Consider the following 17,806-nt stretch of genomic DNA (forward strand, 5'->3'; position numbering starts at 1 on the left):
AAAATCTGTGTTTCTGGGGCGCCTGGTTTAGGGGGTTAAAGCCTCTGCCTTCAGCTCAGGTCATGATATCAGGGTCCTGGGATGGCGCCCTGCATGGGGCCCTCTGCTCAGCAGAGAGCCCACTTCCCTTGCTTTCTCTGCCTGCCTCTCTGCCTACCTGTAATCTCTGTCAAATAAATAAAATCTTTAAAAAAAAAAAAAAAACCCTCTGGTTCTTAGAATAAAACTCTTCCATGACCTCCCGATGCTTTGTATTACTTCTTTGTTGTCTGTGTCCCTAACCTCACATTCTCTCACCACCCTCTAGTTTTACTGAACTTCAAATAAATAAATGTTATTACCAGTGCCAGATCTTTGCCCCTGCTCCTGATAGTCCAGAACATGTTTTCCTATTATTTTTATATAAAAATAGATCTTTTTAAAATATTAATGTTATTTTTAATAAGATTAAATCTTTATACAAACTGGGCAAAAGGGAAGGTGGGGGAAGAAGAACACTTTCCAGGAAAGGAAGGGAAAAGGCAGAAAGGTGTGGGCAGGCAGGGGGGGGCAAGGGGTTTAACATCAACAATCTTCAGTGTGGGCTCTCCAGAGTAAGGACCAGCAGGTCAGGGGACTGCAGTAGTACTAGGACAGGGTACCACCCGAGGGGTAGAGCATGGGGTCAACAAGATGAGAATAAATATACAGGTTTAAGTTTCAGCAGGTAGGTAGCAGGGCCCTGACTCTTAGGAGTCAAAGGGGCCAGCAGGCTGGGCATCCTGGGGAAATGGGGGCAGGGAAGAGACCCTCCTGGTGCTGTTCTTATGCACTGGAGGAGGGTGAGAGGCCCCAGGAGCATTGCATCTTCTCCCAGCTCTGCAGCTGAGGATCTGGGCCCTGGGCGGACACCGCCCCTGCAGTGGGGTGGGCCGCAGACAGTGAAGGCTGGCCATCAGGCTGGAGGTCAGCAACTTCCCTGCAGACGTTGTCGCTCCAGGAGTGAAGGCTTCTGCTCAGAGGACCTGGCCTTGGCACGAAGGAAGGGACCACACCATTTCTGATCAGGGGCTTGAAGGCAGATGGCCTGGGCTCCGACTTCTGCCTCCTGCTCATGCTCTCTGGGATCTCAAACCAGAGGGGCCCATCAAACTTCCTGTTCCCCTTCTGGCACTGGCTAAGAGCCCTCAGCACGGTCTCCTTGGCACAGGGGTCTGGGCGCTCTTCTGCGGGTGGATGCCCTGCAGGGCAGGCTCTGGGAGCCTGTGCCGGGGACACCCAGGGGTTCCCTCTGTGTTCAGGGGGCGCGATCCTGACCGTCACAGGGCTCCAGATCCGTCTTGGGTGACGGGCACTCCAAAGCCACCGCTTCATGTAACTTTCCCAGGCACTGGAGAGATCTGGTCCGAGGATGGTCTCAGGGGGCGGCTTGGCAGGAAAGCGTCTCCATGCCTCAGTGACCACCCTCTGAGGCTGGGAGGGGTCCCAGTTGGGCGGCATCTGTGGGAGGGGTCTGAAGCGGATGCGGGGCCCACCGTCCTCGGCCTGGGAAGGCCTGGACCACGGGTTCGGGCGCCCTTGAGTGAGGGGTTGTGACGCGGGCTTGGGTGTGCTCAGGTAGCTGCCCATGGAAGCGGGCGTCAGGGAGGGGGCCTTCTAGTGGGGATTCGACTTCCAGAAGTTCCCAATGTCGCCAGAGGCAGCTGCAGCCGAAGCGCCCAGGGCTCAGATGACCGTTGGCAGCTGTGTGCATGGAAAGCGCGCGGGCCTGGGCGCTGGAACCCTGCACATCCTGTGGGCGCGTGAGGCAGGAGAAGGTTGGCAGAGGGGATGCGGGAGAAGTCTGCAGGCGCAGCTGCAGCCCACGTGTGCATGGTTATCTGGAGGCCACAGCCTCCAGTCCCTGTTCTTCCCGCTGCTGAGAGCAAGTGTTTGGCTGTGAAGAGAGGCTTAGGAGCTCAGCATCTCCACTACCCAACCCCCAGCATCTTTATCGCAGTATCGTTTACATAGCATAGAGTTCGCCCAAAGAGTACGGTTCTGTGACTTTCAGCACATTCATTGATTCGTGCACCCATTACCATAGTCAACTTAAGAATATCGTACTTCAAACAGAAAGCCTGGATGCTATGAATATCACCGTCCCATCCACCTGCCTTTCCCCCAGCCTTAAGCGACCACTAATTCATTTTCTCTCCAGTTATAGATTTCCCTATCGTAGGCTTTGGTATAAACGGGGTTATATAATAGGTAGCCCTTTGTGACTGGCTTCTTTTGCTTCACATACTGTTTTCCAAGTCTATTATGCAGTAGCAGGTAGCAGCTTTTCACTCTTTTTATGATCCAGCAAATAGTCGATTGCACGGATAAACCACATGTTGTTTATCCTTTGCCAGTTAATGGGCATTTGGGTTGTTTCCACGATTCTGATATTATGAATAATGTTGTCATGTATGAAAGTTTGTGTGCACAAATACTTTCATTTCTCTTGGGTGTATAGCGAGGGTAGAATTGCTAGGACATACCTTAACTTTTTTTTTTTTTTTTTTTTTTTTTTTTTTTTTTTTAAGATTCATTTGTTTGAGAGAGAGCACATACTAGCAGGGGGAGGGGAAGTTGGAGAGGGAGAGAGACTCCTCAAGCAGACTCCATGCTGAGCAGGGCACCCTACTTAGGGTTCAATCTCATGACCCCAAAAGCATGACCTAGGCCAAAATCAAGAGTCCCAGGCTGAACCTACTGAGCCACCTAGGCACTCCTTCACTGTTCAACTTTTTGAGAAATTTCCAAACTATTTTCCACAGTGTCTGTACAAGTCTACATCTCCACCAGCAGTTGTCTCCATTTTGGTACTTGACTTTAGATGGAGAAGGTATAATAATTTTTGAAGTTCGTAAAAATTACAGATTGCATATTGACAGACGGCCATTCTCTTTCATTATCATAAAAACTAAACATAATTCACTTGAATGCTCTTTTAAGGAAAAATAAATAACTAGGTTTTGTTTCTGTAAATGTGTTACATGTTTTATTATTCTAGAATAGTTGTTAATGTTACTTTCTGCAATTTTCCTCTTAAGGAAATGGTGACAGTAGACCATGATTTATGTTTTAGTCCCGACAACGTTGGTTTTAAGACTGTCCTATAATTTAGGTTTCATACATTTATATATATATTTTAGTCTTTCAAATGTTAATGCAGTTTCTCTTTTTCTTCCATTTTTACTGGTAATCCATGTTTATACAGTAGTGGCTCACATTTCCAACTAACAGTTAAAAAGCATCTGACTATAAAAACAGGGCTTGAAATCTATTATATATATATATAATATATATATATATAGATGGAGTTTGGAGGTCTGTTGAAGGTAATGTAAAGCAAACTCTTCTCCAGAATGTTTTCCTCAAAAGCACTTGGACAAAGTGCCTGCTGAGTTAGCCAGTAAAGGTAGAGAGAAATAGAATCTACCAAAGTAAGTACCAAATTCAAGAGCAAGCAACAGTTGCATTCCGAATCTCAGAAGCAAACAAGTGAAGGTTGAGGACATTAAAAGGAGCCTACTGAAAGTTTTATAAGGCTTCAGCAGTTTGGAAAGAAGTCACTTGTTGGAAAGGTAGGTGTGCCATCAGCCAAGGGATACTGGAGGGTGAGATCTGCGATACTTCCTACTCACTAATTCATTTTCATTTCTTCCACTTTTCCTAATTTATGAATGATCCCACAGAATATGATTTTGAAAACAAGAACTTCCTATGATATAATTTTCTTCTTAATAAGACATTTCTTGATAATGATAGCAATGACTTTTATAGCTAAGAAGCCTCTTAAGACAATGATATCATTACCATCAGAATGGACCATTAATTCAATTGAATATAGATTTCTCAAAATGTATTTCAATCCCCAGTATTGACAGAGTTTCCACATCCTATCTGCAGTGTAATCCAATGGGTTTCATTTTGGTTTGTGGTGAAACACTCTTCCAAAAACCACAGTCTCTCACTTCTAAATGCATTTTCACCAGTAAATCAACATGTTTGTTGATTAGTCAAAAGTTATTTGCATAGACATTGAATATGTCTGCTTCTTCTCCTTCTCACACACAAAGAACTAACAGGTTTATTTTGGTTAGCTGACATTAATAATTAAGGTAAATCAGTGGTCCCCAGTTAAAGGCAGCTTTGCGACTTTCCAACCCCTGTCCCAGGGACATTAGAGAAAGTAGGTTGGGGATAAGGGGTAAAGACCAGGGACGTTGTTCAACATTCTGTGATGCACAAGACAGGCCCCACAGCAGAGAATGATCTGGCCACAGATGTCGGCCCTGCAGGAATTGAGAAACTCTGCCCTCAGTAGTTCCCTTATCTTCCCTTAATGTTATTAAGTTATGTTGCTATGGTAAGTTTATCAAAACTATGAAATTAACTTCAGTTCAATGTTGTGAATCAAATCCAATTCTCTGTTTAAATTTTACCAGTTGTTCCTTTTCTTTTTCAGAAACTAATCCTTTCCAGTCTGTTCTAATCTATGAGAGTTTATCCTTCCTTCTTGTTTTCCATGACCTTGACACTTTGAGAACACTGACCAGGTATTTTTTAGAAATGCTCATTTTTTTTTAGCAACTTAATTGTTTTATATTTACCTTTAATTTAATTATACATTCAGATAGCTTGAAGCTCTAAACCATCCTAGAATTCTTATTGAAAACACACTGAAATATATATATATATATACATACACACAAACACACACAGTTTATCTTATTCTCTTTTCCTCACAGAAATCTGATTTCATTATTCTCCATTTCCTTTTATTCATTTTTTTTTTCCTAAAGTGCTACTACAAATATTGTAGTTCTTTTCGTTGTTCCCATTGACCTGAGCTTGGTGATCTTTACATTTATCTCATGCTGGTAGAGCGGACCACTTCCTTATACTCAGCACCTTGGGGCCGAATTTGGATCACAGATTCTATTTCTTTGGTTTTATTTGTTTACTTGTACTTATCCAGTAACCTTTTTTTTTTTAAACAACTGTATTGAGATATAATTTATATAGCATGCAATTCACTCATGCAGAATTCATTGGCTTTTAATACATTCATAAATATGGATGTTTTAGTATTTCACAGAAATGGGAATTTATTTTTTTATTTTTTTTTTTAAAGATTTTTATTTATTTATTTGACAGAGAGAAATCACAAGTAGTCGGAGAAGCAGGCAGAGAGAGAGAGGGAAGCAGGCTCCCTGCTCAGCAGAGAGCCCGATGCGGGACTCAATCCCAGGACCCTGGGATCATGACCTGAGCCGAAGGCAGCGGCTTAACCCACTGAGCCACCCAGGCGCCCTGGGAATTTATTTTTTAATTTAAGTTTTAATTAAATATAAATTTATTTTTTTAAAGATTCATTCATTCATTTTAGAAGGGGGAGGGTCACAGGAAGAAGGAGAGGGAGAATTCTCAAGCAGACTCCTGCTGATCAAGGAGCCCAATACACGACCTCACGACCCTGAGATCATGACCTGAGCTGAAATCAGGAGTCAGCCACTCAACTGACTGAGCCACCCAGGCACCCCAAATTTTAATATGTCCATTACCTGAGAGAGAAACCTCACTCTTTACCCATCACCCTATTATTCCCCTACACCCCCACTTCTCAGCTCTAAACAACCACAAATCTACTTTGTCTCTACATAGAGCCCCATATTGTGGGATTTCAGAGAAATAGAATAATATAATATAATATGTAGCCTTTTGTGACTACTTCTTTCCTTCAGCATAATATTTCCAAGGTTATCTGTGCTGTAGCATGTATCAGTACTTTATTCCTTCTTACGACCTAACCTTATTCCATTGTGTGGCTAGACCACATTTTGTTTATCTTTTTGTTAGCTGATGGACATTTAGGTTGTTTCCACCTTTTTTTCTATTAGCAATAATGTGCTCTGAACGTTCATATTAAAATTCTATATAGGGAAATGCTTTCATTGATCTTTGGTATATATCTAGGAATGACTTTTTTTCAGTCATTTGATAACTATGTATTTCATCATTTGAGAAACTGTCACATACTTTTTCAAAATGGCGGCACTATCTTTTAGCTCTATCAGCAGCAACTGAGGGGCCCAATGCCTCTCTGTCTTCTCCAGCACTGATTATCATCTCACTTTTCCATTCTAGTTATTGTGGTTTGTGTGAAGTGGTATACCATTGGATTTAATTTGCATTACCCTGATGATTAATGGTTTGGAACATCTTTTTATGTGTTTATTGGTCATTCATATATCTTTCTTGGGGAAATGTCTATTCAAGTTTCTTTTGCCAGTTTTTGTTATTGAGTTCTAAGACTGTGTTGTATTATTTGGATACAGATGTCTTAACAAATATATGATTTGCAAATGTTTTCTCCCATTTGGTGAGTTGTCTGTTCACCTTCTTCTTATTTTTGTTTCAATGTTAAGTAGATCCAATTTGAAATTTTTGCCAAATCCATGGTCATGAATGTAGATAGGAAGAAATATATATCTGTATGAATACATACAGATGTAAAATACACTCACAAAACATGATTTTACTATGTTTTTATTCGAAAGGAACCACAAGAACCATAGTCATAATATATCCCTACTTACTGGGCAGGGTTGGTTACTTTGTTGTTGCTTGTTTTGTTTTCTCTCTTCTTTCTTCCTTCCTTTCTTTTTGAATCTCTAGTGGTTCATGAGTGGTTCATGAAGTTCAGAATTAACTCACTACCCATTTGGGGCACCTGGTGGCTCAGTGGGTTAAGCCTCTGCCTTCAGCTCAGGTCATGATCCCAGGGTCTGGGGATCAAGTCCTGCATTGGGCTCTCTGCTTGGCAGGAAGCTTACTTCCTCCTGCCTCTCTGCCTACTTGTGATCTCTGTCTGTCAAATAAATAAATAAAATGTTTTTTAAAAAACTCCCTATCTATTCTTCTTATTTATATCATTAACTTCCTAACCTTATAAACCCTCCTTAGTACATCATTAGCTATTTAGATTAAAAATTTTTAGAATTTTGCATCTATTCAAATTTCACTATTTTAACAAGTGTGGGAGGACTGTGTCAATTGTTTTTGCAACTGGGAATAAATATCCTAAATTATTCTAAAGACTGTCACAGAACTCCCTACAACTCTTTTTGTTTATTCTGGGATTTCTCTGCATTTCACTTTCACCTCAACTCCGGGGTATGTGTGTATGTATTTCACAAGTTATCCCCATCCATTTTGTATAATCTAGGAGCTCCTTAAAATATTTTGCCTGCTGGTGTTGCCCCATCTCATTTCCTAATATTGTTATCTATATATGTTTATATCTATATCTATATCTATTTTTAAAATTTCTTTCATCTCATTTTAAAGGAGTTAAATATATTTAAAGTCAATATATTTAAAATCAATAGTTTAGTTCATGTATCTTTTAGAAAATATGTTTAACTTCTACATTCCGATAAATTACAGTATTATAATGATTTTGTGGGTTAGCGGTTCTAAAATATGAGTGTGCAGCACCAAAATCACCAGGACATTCTGAACAAAGATTGTTGACCTCACCCACAGTAGCTCTGCATGGGTTCCAACAACTAACCTTTGTTAGAAATCTTCCCATTTGACACAATAACACCTGTCTTGTGACCACACTTTGAAAATTGTTGCTATAGGCTTAATCACGTGTGTATGTGGTTTTAAGACCTAGTGTTAATTGCAGTTACACCAATTTAAGTTAGATATTGAAGAGAAAGGAGACTATCATCTGATGTTGAAATTATACCAAGTATCATTTTTGTCACTTGGGAAAAATCCATACTTTTAGGAGCATTTCTGAAAATTTAATGTTCATTAGAATCATCTGGAGATGTTAAAATGTAGATTTTTGTTCAATAAGTCTGAGATGTGGCCTGTAATTCTGCATTTCCAACAGATCACAGGATGTCCAAAGACTGGCAATCTCAGTCATACCCTGAGTGTCTGTTTGAAGGTAGGGCCTCAGACCTATCCTAGATCAATCACCTCAGCATTTGAACATGTGTATTTTGAAGTGTGGGACACATGGGTCTTGATCCAAAGTTCTCAATCCCAGTTGCATATTAGAATGACTTGCAAAACTCCTTGTCCTGCTATGATGTTTAAAATGGTCTGGAAAAGATCTGTGAATAGGTCATATAAGTTTTCAAAGTCCTCCCAGTGAATCCAGTTGTCAGCTATGGTCCAAAGTGACCAGGCTGGCTGGTTTGGGGCTGGGAAACATGACCTGCTGTCGATTCTGGCATCCCATTTGTTGGTCAGCATTGATTTAATTGACGTACCTGATGGTGCAACTTCTTTCCATTCTGCTCCATGTTCACTAGCCCAAGGTTTTCCTCTATTAGAAAATTACATTCATTTATATTCAGGTCTAACCTTGGATGAAGAAAGTCACATGCCTGCTCCCTTACATACATATGACCAACTCTCAGAATATAAGCTCGTTCATGCATTAAGTCCGTATTACCAGACAATAAAGACAGCGTGGAGCATAGTAAGTGGCACATGTATTGGTACTTAATAAATGCTCATTGAAAGATTATTTCCTACATTTGCAAAGGTTCAGCTTTTGCCTTCCACTCAAGTATTTGATTTCTAAAAATAATAATAATAATAATAATAATTCCTTTTAAGATTTACACTTCTGGAAAGTTTCAGAACATAATCTCATCATATTGCATTCTTTTTAGAATGATCTATTACGTATCTAATAGTTTGTTAAATATATACGGAATGAAATATGTGCCTTCTAATATCCCATTCGGATATAATTCTATAATCAAAACTTTCAGGCCATAAAATGAAAATAGTGGTGGCATTTTATGCTGAACTATTTCCTCCTGAAAATGAAAGTTTTAAAGGCAAACATTATGTCTCTTGAGTGCTGCTGTATACAATATCTTAGCTGCCGTGGATGCCCAGCCCTCGTAAAATGAGAAATTCACCTCAAGGTTCTGTAGTTAAAATTTTGATGAACTCCCCCAAAAGTGAGCCTAGATGATGGAGTGGACGGCAGGGACGGGGTCTGCCTGGGAAAGCAGGATTGGCACGGTTAGCTGCCTGAACTGCAGCTAGTTTTGTTCTCGTAACTCTCCCAGATCCATAATTCAAAGTCTCACAGCTTGCATAAGATTCATCAGACAGAAAACAGTAATTACAAAGACATAATGAAGGGGTGATTTCTAGAGAAGGCTCTTTGGAATATTGGATGTCGCAGTAGGAAACGTATTTTTGTAGCTTTTAAGACAGATGAGCACCACAGGTGTTGGCCTTGTAGTGCATGCTCTTTGGCAGCCAGATCTTCTTTTATTAGGATCATTTCTGATAGTCTTGGGCTCACCTGAAATTGAAAAGTCAGCCTAAAATGTATGAAAAATAATGTAAGTCAAGAACGATTCAGCATCAGAAGCCGTGCGTGTTTCCTGTTGACTTGACAACTAATAGGCATTCTCATGAATGATTCATTTCATGTAAAATAAATGAAATAAAATGAATGAAATGAAACAGTCCCACTGAGGAGCCAGCATGGGCTTTGCCTTGATCACACTTAACTATTATGTCAACGGAGTCACACTACTGAAAAAAAATAGTACAGTCTAATAGATTAGACGATGTCTAAAATGTAAAGGTTCAGTAATCCGTGGCATATGGTATGTTGTCATCTTCAGGGCAATGCTAGCAAACACAAACAATGGAATGAGTGCACACCAAAGTTTGTGGGTTGATGGTTATAAACCGTGCAACACATGCAAACTAAGTAAGTGGTTGAATGTTCAGGCATTGGTTATATTGAGTTAATCTATCACAATACTGGTTATTGTATCCTTGGCTGAAACTACACATTCCAGCAATTTCAGGACAACATCATTTCCTGAGAAGCTGGTTGGTCAAGCTTTGTTGACCAAACCAAACTTACTTGGGAAAAGAATGTCATTTAGCATTCAAATCCACACATCCAGTTTTTCTTTCAAACTCATTATTGTGCCCACCACCTCACCAGTCTGATCTACAGATCAGTTATTTAAATCATGTTTGCAAAGTGACTTATTGATGTCTCAACAGACACAGCAATATGCTTGAATTGAATTTATTTTTAAGGTACTAGAGAGACTTTTTGGTAAATTTTGGAAGATACATAGTTAAGGTACCTGATTCCTGATCCAAAATAAAAATATGAAATTATGGCCATAACCTAAAATTATAATTTCCATAAACCTATTTGACCCTAAACTATCGCTCAAAAAAATGGGTTTGTTTTTTTTAGTTAAGATAATGATTTTCAACCAAACTCTTATCATATGTTTTGAATGAATTAAAATCAACTTTAAAGGGTACATATTTTATGAATTATAAATTAATATATCATAAACATTAATTCTTATTAATAAATTATTATATCTTAAGGATATGATTATATGAATTAAGGGGCTATATAATATATTAAGTATCTTCACATCTACATTAATATTTTGACTCACTGCATTTTAAAATCAAACCATGAAAAAATTTATTTCTTTTGTCCTAAAATATTATGTCACAGATTACTGAGCACTTTAAATGAGATTTCAGGAATTCTACAAAAAAGGACTGATGTTGGATGAGGTAGTCTAAGAAAATAGATCCAATTTCAAGATCATAAAAATGTTCAGTGCTGTAAAGGACTGATGAGTTTATTTTTGTTAATTGTATGAATAAGTAAATAAAAGCAAATATTAGCAGAAAAAAAACTTCAGTCCACTGACAGAAGGCATGCCAATATAAATTCCATATAGGTAATACGCATAATAGTTAAGAGAAAAACAATAGGTATATTCCATTTGGAATTCAGAGGGCCATGGGACAAGAACCGTGAGACAAAGTCTTTGTATCTATCCGTATCTCAAAGGCAATACAACTTTAAAAATATTTGCCTTTTAATGACTTTAAGTTTGTGCATTAAATGCAAATTTAAGTATTGAAAACAAACAGAACAACCCAGGCCATGCAAATGAATAAGGTGACATAAGAAGGAATCAAGAATCCTAACGTGTGGCAATAGTACAGAACATGTGGAAAGAGGAAACCAAGATGTAGAAAGTTTGTGGAAAAAGAATGGAAATTTGCCCCATTTGCATACCGAGCAAAAATTGTCATTGGTGAATACCGAGCTAAAGTCAGTTACATGGAAATGAGGTAGACTGGTGTTTTAAAGATGGAGAATCAGAATAGTCATGAATAATTCCATGGGACAAATTATGGGTCTCGGCTAAATTATCTTGAATATCCAGGCTTCATGCTTGCAATGACACTGTTTCTTTTAAACCAACACATGTGTGCAGTCCAGTCTACTTACTTTACCTCATGAAAGCCTTCCAGTTTAGTAAGGAGGATGCATGTATTTTAATGGGTCTTTAGTAGCATTGAAACAGTATTGTAATAGGGTCGATGATACTCCACATAGTGATTTGTAGTGCAAAGGACATGACATCAGTATTGACAAGGACCAGGAAGATTAAGAATGAAAAGAGGTATAAAAAAGGAAATCATATGTACAAAAATGTTCCCCTTGTGCAGCGTTGGTGGTATAGTGGTGAGCATAGCTGCCTTCCAAAAATGTCCCTCTTGATTCTCTACTATTATGAAACATGACAATTCAATTAGAAGGAAAATTGCACCTGACGTTTCCTTGGCATCTTCAAGGTTGTACAGCCCACCACCTCACCTAAAATGATAATTGTCCTCTGATCCCATCAATAGTTGACATATAAAATGGAGCCTAGTGACACCTGGCACCTGATTTGCAATAAAGCTACATATTGAAGGTTTAATATTAATCTACTGATGTTGAAATAATGATGCTATTTTATTGCAAATATCTTCTTTTTATTTTCTGGTGTTTTTCTCATTCTAAATAGACGATCTTTCTCTGCAATGAAGTTGGTCTACATGTCTTTTATAGATGTTTCTTTTCCTGTCTTTCTCTATCTCCAGAATGAAAACCGTGTTTTCTTACTTTGTGGGTTTTCATTCATATGCAATTTGGGAAGAATAGGTTGTGTTCTAAGATTCTAGTTTCATACTTATCCACCTGAAAAGCCAAGTGCAGCCTCATCTATGTGATAACCTGTCTTTTTTTCACTGGCTTTAATGCCACCACCATAGTTTTAAATACATTTATCCCTGTGTGTGTTTCTAGGGAAACTACTACAGTCAGTCTCTGTGTGTAACTTTGCCTTAGCACTTCCTTGCTCTTTTAACTACTGTCCATTTACACCTGCTGTTTTGGGCCTTCTGGAATATAAATTCACTATCCTTATCCTTCCTCGAGGCTGTCTCAGATATTCTTGACCAGTTACTCATCAGTAATTATTGTGACATCTTTTTACTGAAATAATGATAAAAAAGCCAGGGGCCGATGGACTAAAATTGCAATTGACTTACAGATGGAGGAAACATTGCCATTCCTCATGGCGTTTTTTCTTTGCGCAACCATAAGAACACTCTATCTCACGCAATTCTTCTTTAAAGCCCTTTAATGTTTGATAATTCCTTTATGAAAGTCTTTCATACCTTGTGTTAGATTTATTTTCGTACCTTATAATGTGTGTCTATGATAAATGGTATTATTTTTTTAGAAATGTTTTAAAAATAATTTTGTCAGAATTTTTGTCAAAATTTCCCTATATATAGGAATACAGATCTTCCTTGACCTATGATAGGATTATCTCCCGATAAACCCACTGTAAATTGAAAACACTGTAAGACTAATGTATTTAATACACCTTGTCTACCAAACAATGTAGGTTAGCCTAGCTTACCTTAAATATGCCCATAATGCTTCCATTAGCCCACAGTTGGGCAAAATCTAACAGAAATCCTATTTTATTATAAAGTGTTAAATGCCTCATGTAATTTATTGAATACTGTACTAAATGTGGAAAACAGGATGGTTGTCGGTGTGTCAGTGTTGGCCATCAAGAGCAGGGGCTGGCTGGGAGCTGTGGCTCACTGTCACTGCACAGCATCACTACATAGGATTATACTGCGTATCGACAGCCTAAGAAAAGATCCGAATTCAAAATTTGAAGTGTAGTTTTCTACTGAGTGACTATTGTTTTCACACCATCATAAAGACAAAAAATATAAGCTGAACTGACTTAAGTCATGGACTGTCTATACTATTGATTTTTGTATTAGGACCTTGTATTCAGCAACATTAATGGACACCTGAGTTCTAATCATTAGCCTGTGGAGTCTGTTTTGTAGATACAAAAACCACCTCCAAAGACTGAAAATTGTTTTTATCTCTATTCAATCTATATTCCACATGTATCTATTTTCTTAAAGTACTTGTTTTCTTTTGCTTCTAGGAAAGCACTTACCTATTGAAAATAAGCATCATTTTATTTTTTCTAATAAAAAAATAAACTCTAAGTTTTATTAAATAATGTTTGTTATACCTTGGGATCCTCATATCACATTAATAAAGTTCCTGTTTTTTTAGGAGTATTTGTGTGAATGTGCACTGAATTTTATAAATATTGTTTGTGTATCTCTTGATATATTTCTGTATTTCTTCAACATTGAGCAGTAATTATATTGATCCATTAATGTTAAATCATATTTATATTTTTGTGTTAAAAATTAGTTCATGGAGGGAGGTGGGAGAGATGGGGTGCCTGGGTGATGGACATTGGGCAGGGTAGGTTCTATGGTTAGTGCTGTGAATTGTGTAAGACTGATTAATCACAGACCTGTACCCCTGAAGAGAATAATACTTTATTTGTTAATAAAAAATGCATATGTAAAAATTAAAGAAAAACTAGTTCATCAATGGATTTCCTTTTCAATTCATTATATTGATATTCATCTAAAATATTTATATATAACTTGATAAGTTAAAATTGACCTTTTTCTTGTAGTTCCCTTGAAAGTTTTGGTGTCAAACATACACTAGCATAAAAAACTGAGTTAGAGAGCTTTCATCCTTTTTCCATTGTCTGAAACACCTTTTATGAAAGATATGGAAATTTGAATCAAGTTCAAAAGGTAAGTATAGATAGTCCCATTCATGTTTTCTATTTCTGCATGAATACATTTTAGGAATTTTGGCCTTTTTTAAAACATCTACTAGCTGTAATTTCCAAAAATTTTGTTTAACATATATATTTTTTGTTCTTTATATTGGTATTGAATGGTTTGTTTAGATTTTTTCTATGGTCTTGACTAAGAGTAAATTAATTTTTGAGGTATTATCCAAAATTTAGCATTTGGTTTTAATCTTTTATTTTCTATTTTACTAATTTCATCATTTCTTTCCTTTTTATTTTAACCCCAACACCTGTTTCACCTATTTCATCATTTTTTAAAGACTTCTTTATTTATTTGAGAGAGAGAGTTGAGGAAGAGGCAGAGGGGGAGGGAGAGAGAATCTTATGCAGACTCCATCCTGACCGCAAAGCCCAACGTGAAACTGGACCTCACCACGCTGAGATGAGGACCTGAGCCAAAACTGAGTGGGACATCCAGGCACCCCTATTTCATCATTGTGTTTGCTTACTTACCTTCTTAACTTCTATAGTTGAATTCATGATTGATTTGTTTCTACTTTTCTAACACATGTATTTTTCTCTTTTTTCTATTGGAGTATAAGTAACATACATTACTCGGTGCTCTAATACATGCATTTTAATCTATATATTTCTTTATACATAATTTTATTTAAAAATCCAAAATTTAATATACATTTTGTTTCTCAAGATTACTCAAAATTTTGTTTTCTTAATAATTACTAACAAACTAGCAAACTTTTATTTATTTTCATCTGCCCCACTTTGTTAACTAAAATACCCTGTTGTTGGCTAAATATATCCTGTAATTTCATTTTGTTTTATAGTTTAGAGACTTAATTTGCACCTTCATTTGATAATGTTTTCTGACAAGCTTTTTTTATGTGTATAGAAGAAAATATATTACCAATTATATTAAAATTGGTAACAGTGTCATTCAAATACTCTTTCATTTCAATATTTCCTATTTTTCATGTATCATTTAGAAATGTATCTGGTGGGGCACCTGTGTGACTCTGTCTTTAATCATCTGCCTTTGGCTCAGGTCATGATCCCAGGGTCCTGGGATCGAGCCCTATAATGGGCTCCGGGCTCTACGGGATGTCTGCTTCTCCCTCTCTCACTCCCCTTGCTTGTGTTCCCTCTTTGGCTGTTTCTCTATGTCAAATAAATAAACAAAATCCTGGAAAAAAAAATGTATCTGGTTTAAAAATCTCCAAAATGATGGGCAATGTATCAGTTTCCTTATAATTTCCCTGATCTTCATGAGCTTTAAATAGTATGTACTTAAATAAGATATTTATGTGATTCTCAAAATTATAATTTTGAGTGACCTTATTCATCCCAGACAAATTTCTTAACATTACAACTATTTTGTCTAACAATTTTCTTCTGGTCAGTATATGATAAATGTAATTTATTTTTCGCTACTTTTGCACTCAATTAACTTTTGGTTTCTCTATGTCTCATAAATAGAGCAGCTAAATTTTCTTTCTCAACTGAGACTTTCTTTCAAAGACCAGAATTGAACTCTTTACGTTTATTTGTTTACACACATACTAACTTGCTTATTTTATATTTCATATATAACATTAAATTAGTTTGTGGTCCACAACATAACAATTCAATATTTGTATGTATTGCAAAATGGTGATCACAGTAAGTCTAGTCACCATACATCATCATACATAGTTACAAATTATTTTCCTATGATGAAAACTTTCAATATCTACTCTCATGGAGGTTTTAATTTTTTTTTTTAAGATTTTATTTATTTATTTATTTGAGAGACAGAGATCACAAGGAGTCAGAGAGTCAGGCAGAGAAAGGGGGAAGGGGAGCAGGCTCTCTGCTGAGCAGATAGCCTGATGTGGGGCTCGATCCCAGGACCCTGAGATCATGACCTGAGCTGAAGGCAGAGGCTTAACCCACTGAGCCACCCAGGTGCCTCTCTCTCATAGCAGCTTTTAATAGACAATATAGTATTATTGGCTATAGTTACTGTGTTTTACATTGAATCTCCATGATGTATTTATTTCATAACTGGAAGTTTGTATCTCTTCATCCTCTTTACCCATTTTACCCACCCACTCCCCCAGGCAACCACCAATCTCTCTTCTATTTCTAGGAGTTTTGTTTTGTTTGATTTGTTTGTTTGTTTGTTTGTTTCTAAATTCCACATACAAGTGAAGTCATGGAGCATTTGTCTTTCTCTTTCTTACTTATTTCACTTAGCATAATTCACCCATGTTGTCACGAATGTCAAAATTTCATTCTTTTTTATGGCTAAGGAGTATTCCATTGCTTACATATACCAGATCTTCTTTATCCATGCATTATTCAACAGATATGTAAGTTGTTCCCATAAAATAATGCTTCAATAATTGTGGGGGTGCATATATATTTTCAAATTAGTTTCTTCATTTTCTTGAGATAAATACCCAGAAGTAGTATTGCTGGATTATAGTAGTTTTGATTTTCATTCTTTGTGGAACCCCAACTGTTTTCTGTAAAGGCCATATCAATTTATATTTCTACTGACAGTGCACAAGGGATCTCTTTCCTCACGTCTTCACCAACACTTGTTACTTTTGTCTTTCTATACTAGCCATTCTGACTGGTATGAGGTGATTTCTCATCCTGGTTTTGATTTGCATTTCCCAGATTAGTGATGTCAAGCATCTTTTCATGTGCCTGTTGGCCATTTGTATTTCTTCTAAGAAAAAGTATATTCAGATCTTATGCCCATTTTAAAATTTTATTGTTTTTATTATTGTTTCTTTGTTGTTGTTATTGAGTGGTATAAATTATGTTTTGGATGTTAACCCTTAATTGGATATATGATTTGCAAATTTTTGTTTTTCCATTCACCAGACAGCCTTTTTAATTTTGTTGTTTCCTTTGCTGTGCAGAAGCTTTTTGGTTTAATGTAGTCCCAGTCACTTATTCTTGCTCTTGTTTTCCTTGCTTTTGGTGTCAGGTCCAAAAGATCAATGCAGGACTGATGTCAAGAAACTTGCCATCTATATTTTCTTCTAAGATCTTTATAACCTCGGGTCTTACATTTAAGTCTCTAGTCCATTTTGTGTTAACTTCTGTGTATGGTATATGAAAGGGCTCTGACTTCATTATTTTGCATGTGACAGTCCAGTTTTCCCAGTACCACTTGTGGAAGAGATGTTTCTTTCTTCATTATATATCTTTGCCTTCTTTGTCATAAATTAATTCACCATTTATGTGTAGGATTATTTCTAGTATCTCTGTTTTGTTCCATTGATCTATGTACCTGTTTTTATGCCAATACTGTACTGTTTTTATTACTAATGTTTTGTAATATAATTTAAAATCAGGGTTCATAGTGCCTCTAGCTTTATATTCTTCTGAATATTGGTTTTGCTATTCTGAGTCTTATGTGTTCCCATAAATATTTTAGAATTGTCTGTTGTTCAGAATCCTTTCATTTGTTTGTGTCTTCTTCGATTTCTTAATCAATGCCTGATAGTTTTCAGTGCACAGGACTTTCACCTCCGTGGTTTAATTTACACCAAGGTATTTTATTATTGTTGATACAAATATAAATACTGCTACTTAATTTTTCTTTCTGATAGTTCAGTGATAGTATATAAAAATACAGTAGATTTTTGTATACTGATTTTATACCTTGTAACTTTACTGAGTCTGTTCATTAGTTGTAACAGCTCCCCCCCACACACCCCAACCAAGGAGTCTTTAAG

General features: G+C 37.0%; 1 protein-coding gene across 1 annotated transcript; it reads right to left on the bottom strand.

Annotated features, from left to right (window-relative positions):
* Positions 1-473: 473 nt before the first annotated feature.
* Positions 474-1,735, bottom strand: POM121L12 (POM121 transmembrane nucleoporin like 12). The gene has a single exon (XM_004739382.2). The coding sequence runs from the start codon at positions 1,606-1,608 to the stop codon at positions 805-807; it is 804 nt and encodes a 267-aa protein (XP_004739439.1). The 5' UTR covers positions 1,609-1,735; the 3' UTR covers positions 474-804.
* Positions 1,736-17,806: the final 16,071 nt, after the last annotated feature.

This window comes from Mustela putorius, unplaced genomic scaffold (assembly GCF_011764305.1).
Source record: "Mustela putorius furo isolate JIRA1106 unplaced genomic scaffold, ASM1176430v1.1 tig00003845_pilon_pilon_pilon, whole genome shotgun sequence".
Taxonomy (NCBI): Eukaryota; Metazoa; Chordata; class Mammalia; order Carnivora; family Mustelidae; genus Mustela; species Mustela putorius.